The 18,676-nt window shown below is 41.7% G+C and overlaps 1 protein-coding gene across 1 annotated transcript in view; it reads left to right on the top strand.

The window, feature by feature from the left end:
- EFCAB6 (EF-hand calcium binding domain 6) overlaps nucleotides 1-18,676 on the top strand; it is a 115,972-nt gene that overhangs the window by 22,681 nt on the left and 74,615 nt on the right. Inside the window, exons 6-9 of the mRNA XM_081957502.1 lie at nucleotides 1,646-1,782; nucleotides 7,147-7,268; nucleotides 10,226-10,344; nucleotides 14,526-14,674. Coding sequence (XP_081813628.1) covers nucleotides 1,646-1,782; nucleotides 7,147-7,268; nucleotides 10,226-10,344; nucleotides 14,526-14,674 — 527 coding nt within the window. The remainder of the gene's footprint in view (nucleotides 1-1,645; nucleotides 1,783-7,146; nucleotides 7,269-10,225; nucleotides 10,345-14,525; nucleotides 14,675-18,676) is intronic.

Genomic DNA, 18,676 nt, shown 5'->3' with positions numbered 1-18,676 from the left:
ATGATTTCACATTGCTGTGAACAGACAATGTATAAAATGTATATGTTGTCTGACTCTCCAATGAATTATTTGTTGATAGAACATTCATTTAGAGTTGGAAGGGACCTTGGAGGTCTTCTGGTCCAACCCCCTGCTCAAGCAGGAGACTCTATACCAGTGGTTCTCAACCTTCCCATTGCCGCGACCCTTTAATACAGTTCCTCATGTTGTGGTGACCACCAACCATAAAATTGGTGTCTCGGTTCTTGACCATCAAAAATGTGTGCTTTCCAATGGTCTTAGGCGACCCCCGTGAAAGGGTCATTCGACCCCCAAAGGGGTCCCGACCCATAGGTTGAGAACCACTGCTCTATACCATTTCAGACAAGTGGCCAGTCTCTTCTGAAGCAAGCTTGGATTAATTGATTGCTCTTACTCTTAGGAATTTTCTCCTTGGTTCTAGGTTGCTTTTCTCCCTGGTTAGTTTCCATCCTCTGTTTCTTGTCCTTTGGTGCTTTATTATGTAGAATGTGTATCTATTGATCTATAGCAGTGTTTTTCAACCACTGTTCCACTAGTGTGCCGCGAGATGTTGCCTGGTGTGCCGTGGGAAAAATTGAAAAATTCTTGCACACGGGCGTTTCGATCAGATCCGCCTGTCAGATCTGATTGGATGCCCTATTCAGCCCTATGGAGCAGCGGATGTCAGCGTCAGCGGTGACATATCTGCTGACACCCGCTGCCATCCGCATCCGATCCTGTCCATGAAATCCGGACGGATGGAAACCCTATTTTCCATCCGTCCTGGGTGGGGATCAGGGATTCTATAGGATGGCTGATACCACATGATTTAAAGCAAACATTGGTAACTGCTCGTTCTGCCTTCTTGTGGATATTTTCCATGAAAATGGATATTTTTCTTTGCAACAAATGCAACCCATCCTTCTGACAATTCCTTGCTCCTCTTTTTAAAAATATGGATGTGATTTCAGAGGGTGGAGGTCCTTGACTTTCAGCCTATAAATGTATCTTGAAGGATCAGGTGCTGTGTATAGAATTTCAGCAGGGATTTTACTTGCAAATGGAGAGATATTGAAATGGAAATTGTGTGTAAAACTAAATGTAGATTTGTATCTTATGCTTTCAAAATGCACTTTCTGCTATATTACCATGCAGTTTTGTACAGGTGGAAAAAAAGAAAGGAGGACTATAAAAACCATCAATCTCATCTTGATACAATTTTGTAGGAATTCTAACACATCTTCTTTCTGTCTTTGAAGGATAATTTACTATGCAGAATACTAGCATTTTGCAAATACTTACTCACCCAGCTGTTTCTTTTAAATAGGTTACTCTCCTCAATATTATGTTCAGTCAATCTCCAGCTTTCAATAGTTGAACAAATGTCTTGCATGTATTTACAATTAGCTCAGGTTTAAAGTACAGTTTTGGAAATTAATTTTTGCAAACATAAGTTTGAAAGAAGCCCTTCTACAACATTGGGTTTCCCCCCACTCATGATATTTAGAAAAGAAATTTAAAACCCTTTGGTGGAATAGTAACTCATACTGTTATACTATTTGATATCAGAACTCAATATTAATATGAACTAGCACTACGGACACTTTGGTATTTCAAATACAAATCTTTTGAAAATTCTTAACAGATTTCTAAAAAGATCAAGCACTTCATCAAAACTTGCAGACTTTTTGACTATAATCAAAATGGACAGATCCAGCGGCATGAACTAAGAAGGATTCTTGAAATCAACTGCTTCAAGATGACAGATTGCGAGTATGATAAGTAAGTAAAAGCACAAGCGAAAGGCACTTGTAGAATCACTACGGGAAGCTTACCATACATTTAGTAATTACTATTATGTTTATTTTAATAGACGGAGGTTTATTTTAGTAAGTTGTGTTTCCTTGACAATGACAGTCCTAGATAATAGATATTAAAATATGCCTGCTGCTGTGACAGTCCTATTTATCCATTGTTATTCTTTAACATAACTTAATGGTGTTATTCTGACCTTGGGATACACCTGTTTGCACCCCATGATTTCCTGATTTATGGAAGAAAGGAAACATAAAATCCAGCTAACACATCCAGGAGGGTAATTCAGAGAGCCTTGAACAGCTGGTTTTGGGCTGAAATAACTCTCCTTGATCAGCCATAGCTGAAGGACACACTAGTGTTAGTGTGTAAGAATCCATCCTCTTCATCATCATCTGCGAGAAAGTCCACATCTTATAGAGGTCCTCAAAAATCAACTGTCACCCATTACACAATGTTCTACAGCAGTGTTTCTCAACCCTGACAACTTGAAGATGTCTGGACTTCAACTCTGGACATCTTCAAGTTGCCAAAGTTGAGAAACACTGTTCTACATTGTCATCAAGTGTGCCTGCCTACTTTTCATGCTTAATTTCAAAGTGTGGGGAGGGTTAAATACAATTTTGCAAATTTTGGATGGGAGGGACTTTCTTATGGTTGACCTTGCTAAGAGAAGCCACAGATTATCTTGATTAGCTAGAGTGAAGAGTTGAGTTTAATATGGCGATGGAGTTCTTCACTTAGGAAATTTTTTAAAAATGCACAAATGTAAGATAGGGGATACCTGGTTTCTGGAAGAATACCTGGATAGTAGTTTGTAGAAGTCTGAATATGAACTGGCAGGGTGGTGTGGTTTCAAATGGAGAACAATGCAACGCGAGGCTGTATCAGCTGAAGTACAATATACCATATTTTTCAGAGTATAAGACGCACCTTTTTCCCTCAAAAAAGAGGCTGAAAATCTGGGTGCGTCTTATACACTGAATACAACATTTTTTTGCCTCCTGAAACCCTGCCCCTTCAACAAAATGGCCGTACGTAGCTTGTAGGAAGCTTTCAGAGAGGTCCTGGAGGCTGGGGAGGGCAGAAAAGAGCAGAAAATGGGCTGTTGTTTGCTCAATTTTGCCCCCCCCAGCACCCAGGAGCACTCTATAAGCTTCCTAATGTTCTTTTTTTAATACAAAAAAAAATGGGGCCATTTTTTGCTCATTTTTGCCCCCCCCCCCCCCCAAGCACTCTACAAGCCTCCTAAAGAATATTCATGCCCTTTTTTTGGGAAAAAAAAACGGGCCCATTTTTGGGGAGATTTGGAGAGTGCAACAACTTTTTTTAAAAAATTTGCCTCTTCAAAACCTTGGTGAGTTTTATACTCCGCTGTGTCTTATACTCCAAAAAATACGGTAATTTCCAACTGTCTTGAAGTAACGGCTTCATTGGATTGCACATTGGCCAAGTCTTGAGTATTGTGTCTTCTGAACATTGCATTTTATGTAGGACTCGGGGATTAGATGAAGTTTACAGATGATGATTACAAGAGGGCACACTAATGGGGTTAAAAAAATTAAGTTGCTGACCATGGTTACGCGAGCAAAAACCCTGCCCTTTTTTTTGCACATGGCGGATTGCAGATAGAGAAGGAGAAAAGAGGTTCAGGCACGTGGTTGTGGCCACTAACCTGACTTTTTTTTATTTCTCTGTGGATGATCCTGGTACATGTTTTCCTATTAGAGCTGGATATGTTTAGTCACAGGAAACGGTGAGAAAAATGCAAGAAAGGGACTCACGAAAGCTCCAGACCTGATCTCTCTCACTGCGGCATATAGCCATGATGGCAAACCTTTTCGGTACCGAGTGCCCAAACCGGAATGTGTGTGCGTGCACCGGAGTCCTGGAAATCTGAAGATCAGCAAGCCAGCATGCGCTTGCCTGTTTTTTGGCCATTTTTGGCCATTTTGGGGGTGTTTCAGGCTCTTTTTGGGGCCATTTTTCAGGTCGTTTTCAGAGCCATTTGTAGCCTGAAAACAGCCTGAAAACCAGCCTGTTTTCTAGCTATTTTGGGGGCTGTTTTCAGGCCGTTTTCCAGCACTCCGGCACCCGTGAAAACCAGCACCAGAAACCAGAAGAGTAACTGGCGATGGCGCATATGCCCACCAAGAGGGCTCTGCATGCTACCCCTGGCACCTATGCCGTCTCTGGCACGTGTGCCATAGGTTCGCCATCATGTGCATATAGGATATGCAAGCTGTATAGCAACTGCTAGCCAATTTGAAAAGATCTCAAAAAGTTAAGCAAGATTATACTTGATTAGTACTGGTAGTGGGCTATAAGAATAACTGCAGGAGGCAGGAGGGAGAGTCGCAGCCTGCATTCGTAGGAAGTCTCATTAGTTCTGTAACACTACATTTATTGTAAGGTTGCAATAACAGAATCTTGCAAGTTGAAAGCATTCCCTCCCCTCCTGTGCCTTTACTTTCCAGAGAAATAGGGAAGGATTCCTTACGACATTCCCCATTCCTTCTGTGAGCTGTGATACCTCTTTGTATGACCACTGTTTAGGTTGAGGCTCTCTTGCCTCTCACAGCCCATTAGATCATCAGAAAAACCCAGAATTATGGGCTAGACAAGACTATGGCAAAACTCTTCCCTACTAGAGTTCATCATGAAAAGCATAGTTGCGTTTCTTTGATAGCTGGGCTATTTGTATTTTTTTAAAAAATCAGTAGGGGTGTTGTGGGTTGGCTCCCTGATTTGGGCTGTATAAACACAACCAACTGCTCTGTGGCATCAAAGGGTTAATTGGGGCCATCTCTTGGTTGCTGTTAAATGCCCCAGGCTTTTGTGGTGCAAATATGGTCACTTCGATATGAGGAGTCTGTATCTTTCCTGAAGCCTGGAAAAACTTTAATTTGGAAGGTTTAGAGAGCTGTAATGAGCTGCAATAGCAGAAGCATTAAGCTGAAGAGGGGAGAGAAATTAGGACAGACTATTTATTTGTTTTGCTTTGCTCTAAATATTTTATATCTCTTGTTCCCAGCAACCTCAAAACAAATTTTAGCCCATATTTACAAGCTGGGCTTGCTGCTTGATATTCCTCTTTTTTATGGGCACTTGGCATGTTCTCCAAAATTAGATGAAAACAAAGGAAAAACCCGTCTTATAATTTGGTGCACATAATTACAGAACAGAAGCCATGCTTTTTAAAGTAGAGCCATGAAAAAACAACAAAATGTGGTTTTATTTGATAATAAATCTTGCATTTGGCATCCAAGTCTTCCATGTGATAAATCTAAATGGATGTTACTAGAACAAAAGGAGTGTTCATAAAAAGTATCACCAATTTTTATCTGGTGCATTTAAATCTGAATTAAAATGATGACATTTATTCTCTAGAGATTTGTAAAATGTGGGTAGCCAAATGGATTCATCTTTGGTTGAATTTAAAACGGTTCTTAAGGGAGCTGCAATTTAGCCCTTCAAAGTTTCTTCCTTAATGTCTAGCGTTGATTAAAAAGGTACATGTTTCTTTATTAATGTTGTAAGGTAAAGCTTGACTCCTGGGGACCCCCTGGCACTGTCCGAATAATTTTGTTGGCAGCTGTATGGAAATACGTCTTTTGGGAATGTTTTAGCATCCCCGTCTAACATACAATTCAATCAGCTATCAGCTAAGTGAGTAGGTGATGCAAAATCCCCTTGTTTCAAGCTGAAGCCCTAGTGACTTCGTGAACACATCTTGGAAATGGTCCAGAACTGCTGCTAGTAGAGATAGTATTCAGCAGGTTCTGACCAGTTCTGGAGAACCAGTAGCGGAAATTTTGAGTAGTTCAGAGAACCGGTAAATACCTCCTCTGACTATCCCCACCCCCATCTATTCTCTGCCTCCCGAGTCCCAGGTGATCGGGAGGAAATGGGGATTTTACTACTGGCTCTGTGGGCATGGCTTGGTGGGCGTGGCTTGGTGGGCTTAGCATGGTGGGCATGACAGGGGAAGGATAATGTAAAATCCCCATTCCCAACCCACTCCAGAGGAAGGATACTGCAAAATCTCCATTTCCACCCCACTCCAAGGGAAGGATACTGCAAAATCTCCATTCCCTCCCCACCCCAGGGGAACGATACTATAAAATCTCCATTCCCACCAGTAAATACCTCCTCTGACTGGCCACGCCCCCATCTATTCTCTGCCTCCTGAGTCTCAACTGATGGGGAGGAAATGGGGATTTTGCAGTAACCCTCCCCTGGAGTGGGGAGGGAATGGAGATTTTACAGTATCCTTCCCCTGCCATGCCCACAAAGCCATTCCACACCCACAAAGCCACACCCACAGAACCAGTAGTAAAAAAAAATTGAATCCCACCACTGGCTTTAGGATATATCTTTATAATGTTCAGCATATTGGCTCAGAGGTCAAACTTTGCTAACCTTCTGACCCAGAGGTCAGCTTATGACTATTCTAGCTATACCCATTATTATTTTTTTTACTTTTTGTAAGGACCCACATCCAAGGGTTTAGAAGAGGGAAGAGGTATCAGTTGTCTTACTTCTAGGGATAGTCAGAAATAGAGCTAGAACGATCCCATATGGGCTTGACTGTAGTGCTTTTGATCTTTGGCTTTTTTTTGGTTTATTTACACAAGCTGCTAATTGTTCCCCTTTTATCTGTGCTGATATTATGTTTCAACATCTAAGGGTAATATTTGGAAATAGTTGGAATAGTCTTAGAGGTTGGGGTGAAGGAGGCATCTGAGCTCAAAGGAGAATTTTGACTATTTATGATAAACTAAAAAAGCCCTTAACATTTTTTTAAAGGAAGAACGGGGGGGGGGAGGGGGGGAGAGGACTTGCCATGAATGACAACCTTCCAGTGGCTTTTTCTAAGTCAGCCTTGGCAGCTTGAAGATATGTGGAATTGGACTCCCTGAAAAGATGACAGCTGTGCTAGTTGGGGAATTCTGGGAATCAAAGTCCACACGTCTTCAAGTTGCCAAGGTTGTCCTAAGTTGTACGGGTGACACAGACAGTGCAATCGAAATGATTCTTTCTGGGTGCGTTTCAGAAAAAGAAGTAAAAAGACAAACATCTCTTTCTTTTAGGATCTTCCCAAGCTGATTGGGAAGAAGGAAAAATTGGTTCCTAGAAAGTAATCAATACAGTGGGGAATGATAAATAATAAATCATTCGGGATCAGAGTTTACAAATTAAAGAAAATATCGTACATAGCTCTTATTTTGATTATTATATCCATCATTTTGTATATATGGTTAAACATTTCATTAGTTTATTCTCCAAAATGTAATGAACCTGTGTGTCTCTCTGTGTGTTTTTTTAAAGATTATGGAATCGGTATTGTATTTCAAGAACAAACACACTGAATTATAAAGAATTTTTGCAATATCTTGGCATAAGTTTGGAGAAGAAAAAGAAAAAGAGAGCTGAAAAGATAATAGATTCAGGTAGGCATCTTAAGGGGGTTGAGGGAAGCAGCATTAAACCATCATTTCACTGCTACAAAGTTTGGTTTCCCCAATTAATATATAACATATAGGGGACTGTAATTATTGCAAGATGGGAACATCAAGCAAACTCACACATTGTAAAATCTTGGTGGGGGGAGAGAAACAATAAACCATCCAGAAACCTTAAGGAAATTATTACTCAATCGATGAACGACAATCCTTTTAACCAAAGGGCAATTTCATGCTACAGCTACATGTCTCCTGTGCTGACCTAGTTACCTGCGGGATCACATCCTGCCCCATACATCCCTGCGACCAATCCACTCACACAGAGAGGGACTTCTCCAGGTGCCGTCCACTAAACAGTGTCGGGGGGCGACACCTAGGAGCAGAGCCTTCTCTGTGATGGGCCCAGCCCTGGGGAATGACCTCCCCCTTGACATCAGGATTACCTCCGATCTCCGCTCCTTCCATGTAAAGCTCAAGACCCACCTTTTCCAATTAGCTGGCCTGGCTCAACCATAGTTTTATCCCATTGCTCCTGACAATCTTTTTAAATTGTAATTTTAACTGAGGGTGTTTTAATTGTTAATTTTAATTCTATTATTACTATTGTATGCTTTTAACGATTGTTACCTCCTCCAGGTACGTGTATGTGTTTGTATGTATGTGTATATGTATTGTATGTATATGTATATATGTATGGGTTTTTACTGTACGCCGCCCCGAGTCCTTTTGGAGAGGGAGCGGCTAACAAATTAAATTTATTCTATTCTATGCTTCCAGCTGTTTCTTAAGGCAACTTCTGAAATTCCAGGTGAGATTGGGTGATGGCATGCAAGCCCTGATTGGTTGTTCCCCTGCTTCTTGCCCTTCCCATTCATGCAGGAAGGCAAACCTGATTGGCTGGCTGGCTGGCTGGATCTGTCTACTGAGACCAGCCTTCCTCTCTAGGGCTTGTTCACTCCTCACTCATCCCTGTGCTTTCCCAGATGTTTTCACACATGAATGCCTTTCCAAGCTATATTCTTTCACCCCAAAAAATCCATCAGAGTGAAAAGAAAATAAACAAGGGCCACAACGGAAAGAGGGAGAAAGGGGAGGGAAAAGAAGAAAGGGTAAAGGAGAGGAAGTAAGGGAGGGGTAGTAAGAATAGGAGAGAGGGTAAGAAGGAGAAGAAGAGAGTAGGAGTGGGGGAGAGGGAGGGGAAGAAGAAAAGAGGAAGGAGAGGAGGAAAGAAGAAGGTAGAGAAGGGAGGTTGGGAACAAAGAAGGAATAGGGTTGATGCAAAATAAGATGGATGTACGGGGCGGGAAGAAAGCAATCCCGATTATGGTTTTTATATGCTTAAACAGATTGTGATAAATGCTAGAAGATAACAGATAAATATTAAGAGTACTCATGAGAATGTATATTTGTGAATGTATATGGAAAGAAAAAAATAAAAACTTTTTACAAAACCAAGTTATATTCTTTTTTAAAACCTTTTTTTAGACACACACACCCCATTTTCCCCCTTGGTACCGTTTGTCAGCGTTTCAAATAGCATCCAAAATTAAATCAGAGTCCAAGACAAAGTACTGCTTAAAGTTCCAATTTATTAAGAGAGCCACATTGGCACATCTGGGAAAACCCGAATCTGAAAGTTTCCCGGGGTTTCCCCACCCAGTTGAAAGTTCACGCTCTATTACAGGGTTCTCCAAAAATAAAAGTATCTTGAATATAGAAAATCACCATGTCGGATTAAACACTAGATTTAGTTTCTATTTCTACTTAGCTTCCTGTTCTGACCCCCCTCCGTCCGGTAATGAATGCCAACACAGGCTTAGCTGTTTGCCACACTTTATTGACAGTACTATAATCTTGTTGGCTGAAAGCCCAAACACGACTCACAGGCAAGATGTTGGCAGCAACCCAGACTCCAACAGATACAGACAAGAGCTTCTCCAGCTTGTTACAAACAGAAACACAAGGCAGATCAGACAAAGAGTTCTCCAGATTACTATGAATGGTTGTGTCCTGCAAAAAGCCTCCTCCCAAAGTCCCTTCTTATATACGCTCTTGGGAGGGGCCAAGCCACAACCACCTGAGCTTGATTATCTCTTAGGAGCTTGTCTCCCGAGCAGCTGTTGCCTTCGTTTCTTCGCCCTTCTTAATCTTGCATCAGGGACAAACTCCCTTTGATCTTCCCCACTGCTCCATGCCTCAGGCACCTCCTGGTGGCCAACCAGCCTCTCTGGTCCCTGCTCTGGGTCTGAACGCTGCCCAGGGTCCTCCATCTCTTCCATAACCGACTCATAGGGGTCGTCGCTATCTGAGTCCCTCAGCAGTTCCAATGGATCCTGCTGGGCCACAACAACTTCCTATGTTGAAATACCATATTTTGTATGGTAGAATATTCATTCATATGGACCTCTTTCCAAAGTTGCTGCACCCCAATCCATATCTTTTCTTTATTTATATTTATTGGGTTTACTAGACTTAAGGTTCTTGTATAAAATGAATGAATTAATGAATGAATAATAAAGGGAACTCATAAACTTCCTGTTATCGGTCTGTATTGGTGCGCATTGATTCTTAAATGATTTCTAAATTGAATTTATTTATTTATTAAATGTATGTGCTGCCCAGAAACTCTGGGAAAAATTAAAAATTAAACCAGTCAAAAGTACACAAGAACCAATATTTGCAAGATATTTGTCCTTCCATAAAATCTTGCAAAATTTTGGTAATGTTTTTCAATTAAGCACACACACACCTATTTTAATATTGTTCATTTTTCCGAGTTTCTGTGAGGTTTTACAAAACTTTGCAATAGTGAACATATTGCTACAAGGTAGTGATCTGAACATCACATTATTTGCTCCGGAGCAATATAAAGCAGTAAGCAATATTATTTTTCTCGTTCAAAGAAAACTAGTGGAATCTTGCTTAAACATAGCTTTTCTTAACAGCACAGAATGAATCCCCAGAAAGCAAGACTAGTGAATCAAAGATATCTTTACCTGCCACAACTGGATACAACTTGACAAAGATCCATCTAGATAACACTGCAAAGAATTTTAGAGAAAAGGTACGTTCTTTGATCAATGCCAAGAAGTTTTACAGGAATATTGAATAATAGGTTTTCACCACCTGGACGAGGCTAATGGCTCCATATCAGAGTGTTGAAAAATTGCTTCATCAGTTTTAATATTCTCATAGCATCATAAAATCTTATGGCTGGAAGGGACCTCAGAGATCTTCTAGTCCAATCCTTGTTCAAGGTAGGAGCCTTATACCACCCCAGTCAAATGGTTGTCCAGTCTGTTTTTGAAAACCTCCAGTGATGGAACACTCACAGCCCAAGGAAGCAAGCAATTCCATATTAATTGTTCTCACTGTTAGAAAATTTATCCTTCTAGGTTGAATCTCTCTTTAACAAGCTTCCTCCCATTACTTCTTGTTCTGGCGTCTGGTACCTTACAGAAGAAGTCCTGTTTGTTTGTGACAACCCCTCAAGCAGAGGTGGTATTCAGCAGGTTCTGACCAGTTCTGGAGAAGCGGTAGCAGAAAGTTTGAGTAGTTTGGAGAACCGGTACGTACCTCCTCTGACTGGCCGCACCCACATCTATTCTCTGCCTCCTGAGTCCCAGCTGATCAGGAGGAAATGGGGATTTTGAAGTAACCTTCCCCTTGAGTGGGGAGGGAATGGAGATTTTACAGTATCCTTCCCCTACCGCACCCACCAAGCTGTGCCCACCAAACCAAGCCATGCCCACCAAGCCAAGCCACGCCCACCAAACCATGCCCACAGAACTGGTAGTAAAAATTTTTGAATCCCACCACTGCCTTCAAGTATTGGAAAAATAGTTATCATGTCATCTCTTAATCCTTCTCTTTGATAGTCTAGACCAAGGCTGTCAAACTCCCGGCCTGAGGGCCGGATGTGTCACATGCTGGCCACACCCACGCCCAGATTAGCGAAAGGGGGAAAAGTTTCAATATGTCACATAACGCTGCTGTGACAACGTGCATTTGAGACCCCTGGGCTAGACGTACCTAGCTGTTCATCATACAATTTAGCCTCCCTCCAGGCTCTTTATCATCTTTATTGCTGTTTTCTGCACACTTTCCAGAGTCACAACATCTTTTTTGTGTTGTGGTGATCAGAACTGGATGCAGTATTCAAGTGTAGTCTCACCACTGCAATATAAAGCGATACTATCACTTTTCGTTGTCTTGATGCTGTCCCTCTGTTTGATACAGCCTAAGACTGCATTGGCTTTTTTGGCAGCTTCAGCACATTGCTGGCTCATACTTAACTGATGGCCCACTACAGTGGTGGGATTTTTTACTACCGGTTCTGTGGGCGTGGCTTGGTGGGCATGGCAGGGGAAGGATACTGTAAAATCTCCATTCCCACCCCACTCCAGGGGAAGGATACTGCAAAGTCCCCATTCCCTCCCAATCAGCTGGGACTCAGGAGGCAGAGAATAGATGGGGACAGGGACAGTCAAAGGTGGTATTTACCGGTTCTCCGAACTACTCAAAATTTCTACTACTGGTTCTCCAGAACTGGTCAGATGACCCTGTTGAATACCAGCTCTGGCCCACTAGGACAATTATATTTCACTCACAGTTACTACTGTTGAACCAAGTGCCACTTATTCTATACCTCTGCATCTGGCTTTTCCTATGTAAGTGCAGGAGCTTATTTTTCTCACCACTGAACTGCATATTGTTGGATAGGGGACAATGCCCAAGCCTGTCAAGGTTTTTCTGACTCTTGAGCCTATCTTCCAAAGCCCAATGGTATATTATATTCAAATTTTTGCATCTTATCATGCAACTTTGACTTGTTCATTTTCTGTTTCCATTTTTAATAAAAGTGTATACATTTTAGCAACAATGTGTTCCTACACAATTCCACGTCAAATTTAGTCTTACCGTTTTCAGTTATCAAAATTAAATCTTCAAAGTGAGCATAAGAACACCTTACAATTCCAGATATTTTTTTGTTTTAACTTAAAGTGTTTCTGAGAGAAAATTTTAGGATATTTAAATTTAGTAGCTGGAATAGCGATGTTGTGTAGTGAGCGAGAACACAGAGTTATAGTTGTTTGGTTGGAGAGTGTTATCTACGCTGTGATTGGTTGCTGTGGGCATGGAGGGACAGTTTCCCCTTTATCCCGCCTTTTTGTGTATATATCTGCCCCACATGCTCTTTGATTTAACTCATGATGTAGTGATGTAATGTAAACATGGATGTCAAATATCTTTATTTATATAAAGCTATAGGTTTGTGTCAGCGTCTCTGGTTTCATTTCAGATACCTATTGTGTAGTTCCCTGACAGAAAAATAATATATCGGCATACTAGCTATTTTTGTTTAACTGTCATTCTACTAAAAAGTCTTCTTGGAGTGACAACTACAAAGATTTTACTTTTTTTAAAAATTGTATTATTTTATTTATTTTTATTTATTTTTATTTATTTTTATTTATTTTTATTTATTTTTATTTATTTTTATTTATTTTTATTTATTTTTATTTATTTTTATTTATTTTTATTTATTTTTATTTATTTTATTTATTTATTAGTTTATTAGTTTATTTTATTGTTTATTATTTTATTATTTTATTTATTTATTTATTATTTTATTTATTTATTTATTTATTTATTGTTTTATTTTAGTTTATTTTATTAGTTTAGTTTATTTTTATTTTATTTTTATTAGTTTATTTTATTTTATTAGTTTTTTTATTTTATTAGTTTATTTTTTATTTTATTTTATTTTATTTTATTTTATTTTTATTAGTTTATTTTATTAGTTTAATTTATTTTATTAGTTTATTTTATTTTATTAGTTTATTTTATTATTTTATTTTTATTTTATTATTTTATTCTATTGTTTTTGTAAATAACTCAAGGAAGTGAACATAACATTTTAGAAGAAAATCTTAATAAACAATATTCTTAATGGCTTAAATATGTAGCAGCAGTATGAGACCACCCACAAATACTTGTATGGCATGACTACTTGTGGGGTTAGGTATATGGTTCACACTGACAACCAATGTGCCAGACTACACAACATTGTAGTAGGAGGCAGGAGAAGAAGTCATGGGTAGAAACTTGTTAAAGAGAGATCCAACTTAGAAGAAAGGAGACATTTCCTTACAGTGTGAACCAGGGGTGGGTTCCTGCCAGTTCTAACCTCTTCTATAGAAGAGGTTCCACAAATCTACAGTGCCGTTTAGAACCGGTTCCAGCTCCCTCCCTCCACTCATTCATACATCATCAAGATGAAGAGCGAACGGAGGAATTCTGGGAGTTGAAGTCCACAAACCTTAAAGCTGTCAAGTTTGAACACCCTTGGGGTTTTTTTTCTCTAAAGGGTTAGGGGTGCAAGGGTCTTGTAACTTGACAGCTTTAAGACTTGCATGCTTCAAATGCCAGAGTTTCTGAGCCAACATTTTGGTTGCTCAGCAAGAGCATTGTTAAGTGAGTTTCACCACATTTTACAAGTTGGCCATTCTCACCCGGTCACATGGCCGGCAAGCCACTCCCACCCAGTCACATGGCTGGCAAGCCACTCCCACAAAGCAGGGCACACCTGCAGAAGAGGTTCTAAATTTTTTTGAAACCCACCACTGATGTGAACGATTAATCAATGATATATCTTGCCTCCGGGAGTTGTGGGTGCTCCATCACTGGAGGTTTTCAAGGGAGCATTGGACTCCTATTTGACTGGAATAATATAAGGCTGTGATGGAAAACCTATGGCATACGTGCCCAAAGTGGCACAGGAAGCCATGTCACCCGGCACGCACGTCCTTGCCTGTTTGTCTTCTGGGTTTCTGGCTTGCATGCACGTGTGACAATCAGCTGCCCTTCATGTGCAAAGCAGCGCCGAATAGTGTGCGCATGTGTGCCAGCCAGCTGATTGTTGACACGCCCATGCATGCCAGAACCCCAAATTTGGCTTTTCCTGAGCAAGATCCCTTTGCGCACGTGGCAGTGCCGAAAACCAGCCTGCGCATGCGTGCTGGCCAGTTGATCGTCGGGCAGGCATGTGCACGAGAACCCGGAAGTTTGGCTTTTCCAGAGTGTGGCCCCGACAATCGCGTGTCCGTGCGCCCATAGCAAACCGGCTGTGCAGCCGGTAGGAACCCACTCCAGCTTGGGAGGAATTGTTATAGCAGCAGCAATATATTTTCAGCTCAATATTTTATGAGTAAAAACTATTAACTGTAAATCTATTCTTTACAGTTGCGTGCAGTCTATGAGGATGTTGTAAAGGCCTTCAGAGCATATGATGTCGGTCGAAGTGGATTTGTGTCTTTGGAATATTTAAAATCAGTTCTTAGCACGTTTATATTTCCAATACAGCAAGATGTCTTCCAAGAATTAATGAATAGGTAAGTCAACTGCTATTTTGCTTTCAAACCAAACCAACCCTGTGTGAATTTATTACCCTCCTGAAAGTTGTATTCATAATACAGCATGTTCAGCTTAAGAGACATAGTCATATGTTTTGCTCTATTTGACCAATTTATGGTACTATTGTGATATTTGGGTATGCCTAGTAGCGTGATAATTTATAATATATAAACATTCATCATCTCACTCCAAGCTAGAATCGTGTTTGATTATTTTTTTCTCTGCAAGGAGCTCCATATGATTTTGATAAACCACTCTGCATGGAGCGGGGTAGATGTTTGTTGAAGAAAATGGAAAGTCATCTAATGGGAAATGATTGCTGTGTTTATTATCTGAAGCAAATCAGTAGAGCTTGCTTCTAAGGAGACACACAGAAAATAGGACAGTGCACTCTTTGGAAAGGATTTGAAAGAGGTGCTTTGAAGCTTTCTATTACTAAGCAAAAGCTTTCAAGCTTTTGTGTGGACCTGAAAAAAGATACCGTTGCTGTAAGGAGGCAGTGTTGTTTAAAATAGCCACAAGTTTTTCAGAATCCTGGGGGGGAAAAAACCCCACATACAACTTAATAGCAGGGAGAATTTCTTTAAGCCATTTTTAAAGCATGCCCCACTCTTATTCCCCCCCCCAAAAAAAACAATGCTTTGAAATGTCTTTATTTAATAAACTTTATTAAAAGCTTTAAAGGGAACATAAAAAATGTAATACCAACTGGAGAAAACAAAGGCAGAAAGAGACAAGAAAAAAAGACAAGTCCATTGAGAAGGAATAAAAGGAAACAGAAGCTTTAGATTTCCTCGCCAGCAAATGCAAGGATGATTACAAAATTATCTCTTACTGTATGATTAGAAAAAAACGTTACTTTTTTTCTATTATTCATTTCCCCCCTAATCATTGAAACAACATCTGAAGTGCATTTTTTTTTCAGTTTCACGCAAAATGTCTATAAGGGTGTTGGAAGAAATGACCATCTGCGTTCAGTTCCAAGTGGGGAAAAAGACAGTGGATTCATGGAAGTTGCTTGGAAAGAAGGTTTATTGATGATGGGCAGGACCACATGGTTTGAGGTCTTGGAGGAAAAAAGAGAAGAGATGCTGAGAGTGCCCTGGCTTTATGCCGTCTCTGGGCTTTTGAATTTGAGCTTGCATTCTGATTGGTTGTCAGACTCCCATGGGGCCATGCAGGGGCAGCTCTGCAGTCTATCCTAAATCCCAGGCTTGGTTGAGCCTTTGCTGGGTGATGATGTAATGAAGGGGCTTTGGGATTCTTCTTATGGCTCTGCCTGAAGGAGGTATATTTTTATTATGTAGAATAGACTGGCTCAGGCCTTAATGGCCCATTGACAAAGGTGGAGGGATGAGTTTCTGCCTCCCTTTCAGGAGAAATATTCTCCCCTTTTAATATTTCCTAAAATATTTCATTTTTCTAGCAGAGGGGTGGGGTGCTAACTTCCTACAAAGAATTTCCAATCATTCATAAATACAGATATTGTCTTTTTCCTGATCTAGGAAATTAATTTAACCATATCTGCAAGTTCCATCATCTCCACCATCGTTCCTCCATTGAAAGTAGTTCTGAACTCCTTTCCACTTTCGAGAGTATCATATGCTGCAGCTGCCATACAGCCTATGGAAAGAAAGCTCCATAACTGTTTTGGTAGCTGCCTGTCTAGAAGAAATGTTTTGAAAATTCAAATGAGGGAATTACTAAACATTTTACGGAACACTAATCTGAAATATTTGCTTATACATTTTGTGTACTTTGGTGACCCAGTAATATTTTGGATCTTTCATGTTAGTCATGTTTACCCTTCTGAAAAAAAGAGACCTCTATGGACTTATCTACATGAAGACTATGAAATGACTTTTAAGTCGCTTTGATCAAATAAAAATGGCTATTATATTCAACAATGCAGAAATGAAACATACGTGACTTTCCCTAGATTAAAGATTCATTGTTAGAAGGATTTAAAACAAATTTTGTGCTTAGCTCTAGGAATGTGCAAGATGTGGGAGACAGCTTTAATATGTATGTATGTATGTATGTATGTATGTATGTATATATATATATTCCCTTTTGTATGAGATGATAAGAAACTGTAATTTTATTGAGTTACTAAAATATTTATGAGTCAACGCCGCTCTTATTGCGTCTGCAGATAACCGCCCTGCCGCCCTGTTTCGGGTGACCCGTTCCCTCTTGTTTGAGAGACCACGGGAAGCCCCTCTACAGGGCAGAGCAGAGGAGTTTGGGAATTATCTACAGGACAAAGTCGCTCAAATCCGGATGGGATGGACCCCTTTCAGTGGTTCAGTAGAGACGCCCGTTGCGAGTCTTGAGGGACCGCTTTGGGAGGAGTTTGACTCGGTTGCCATCGAGGATTTGGACAGGTTGCGTGGACGTCTGCGACCCACCACATGTTTATTGGACCCGTGTCCCTCCTGGCTTGTACTGGCATCCTGGGAGGTTACGCGCGACTGGCTCCTGGGCCTGGTGAACGCCTCGTTGGGTGAGGGGTCTCTACCGGCCGCCTTGAAAGAGGCGGTGGTGAGGCCCCTGCTCAAGAAGCCTTCCCTGGACCCAACGGACCTAGTCAATTATCGTCCAGTCTCCAACCTTCCTTTTTTAGCGAAGGTTGTAGAGAGTGTGGTAGCACAGCAGTTCCCACGTCACCTGGAGGAAAATGATTATCTAGACCCGCGCCAGTCCGGCTTCCGACCCGGGCACAGCACGGAGACGGCCTTGGTCGCATTGGTCGATGATCTCTGGAGGGCCAGAGATAGGGGTTGTTCCTCTATCCTGGTCCTATTAGATCTCTCGGCGGCGTTCGATACCATCGACCATGGTATCCTGTTGCACCGGCTAGAGGGGCTGGGAGTCAGAGGCACCGTTTTACGGTGGTTTGGCTCCTACCTCTCTGGTCGGATGCAACGTGTGTTGACAGGGGAGCAGAGTTCGACCCGGAGGCCACTCACATGTGGAGTGCCACAGGGATCGGTGCTCTCGCCCCTCCTGTTCAACACATATATGAAACCGCTGGGCGAGATCATCCGTGGTTTTGGAGTGGGATATCATCTGTATGCTGATGATACTCAGCTATACATTTCCACTCCGAACCACCCCAATGAGGCCGTTGAAATGATGTCCCGGTGCCTGGAGGCCGTACGGGTCTGGATGGATGGCAACCGACTAAAACTCAACCCTTCCAAGACGGAGTGGCTGTGGCTTCCGGCCTCCCGGTTCAACCAGGTGCTTCCATCTCTGGCCATCGGGGGCGTCCAACTAGCCCCCATGGAACAGGTGCGCAATTTGGGCGTCCTCCTGGATACCCGGCTGTCCATGGATAACCATGTAACAGCCGTGGCAAGGGGGGCGTTCCATCAGGTTCGCCTGATGCGCCAATTGCGCCCCTTATTGGACCGGGATGCCCTACGCACAGTCACCCATGCGCTAGTGACGTCTCGCCTGGATTACTGCAATGCTCTCTACATGGGGCTTCCCTTGAGATGCACTCGGAGACTACAGTTGGTCCAGAACGCGGCCGCGCGGGTGATTATGGGGAGGACCAGATACTCCCCTGTAACACCTCTCCTGCGCGAGCTGCACTGGCTGCCTGTGGTCTACCGAGTGCGTTTCAAGGTTTTGATTATGATCTTTAAAGCGCTCCATGGCACAGGGCCTAGTTATATGCAGGATCGCATCCTGCCCCACACATCCCTACGACCAATTCGCTCACACAGAGAGGGACTTCTCCGGGTGCCGTCCGCCAAACAGTGTCGGGGGGCGACACCCAGGAGCAGAGCCTTCTCTGTGATGGGCCCAGCCCTATGGAATGACCTCCCCCGTGACATCAGGATTACTTCCGATCTCCGCTCCTTCCGTGTACAGCTGAAGACCCACCTCTTTCAATTATCCGGCCTGGCTCAATCGCAATCGTAATTTTCCCATTCCTCCAAACTGTTTTTAAATTGTTCTTAAATATT

The sequence above is a fragment of the Natrix helvetica genome, assembly GCF_964273705.1.
Source record: "Natrix helvetica genome assembly, chromosome: 6".
NCBI classification, from domain to species: Eukaryota; Metazoa; Chordata; class Lepidosauria; order Squamata; family Natricidae; genus Natrix; species Natrix helvetica.
The sequence above is the reverse complement of the archived record's forward strand: the minus strand, read 5'-3'. Positions and strand labels throughout refer to the sequence as shown.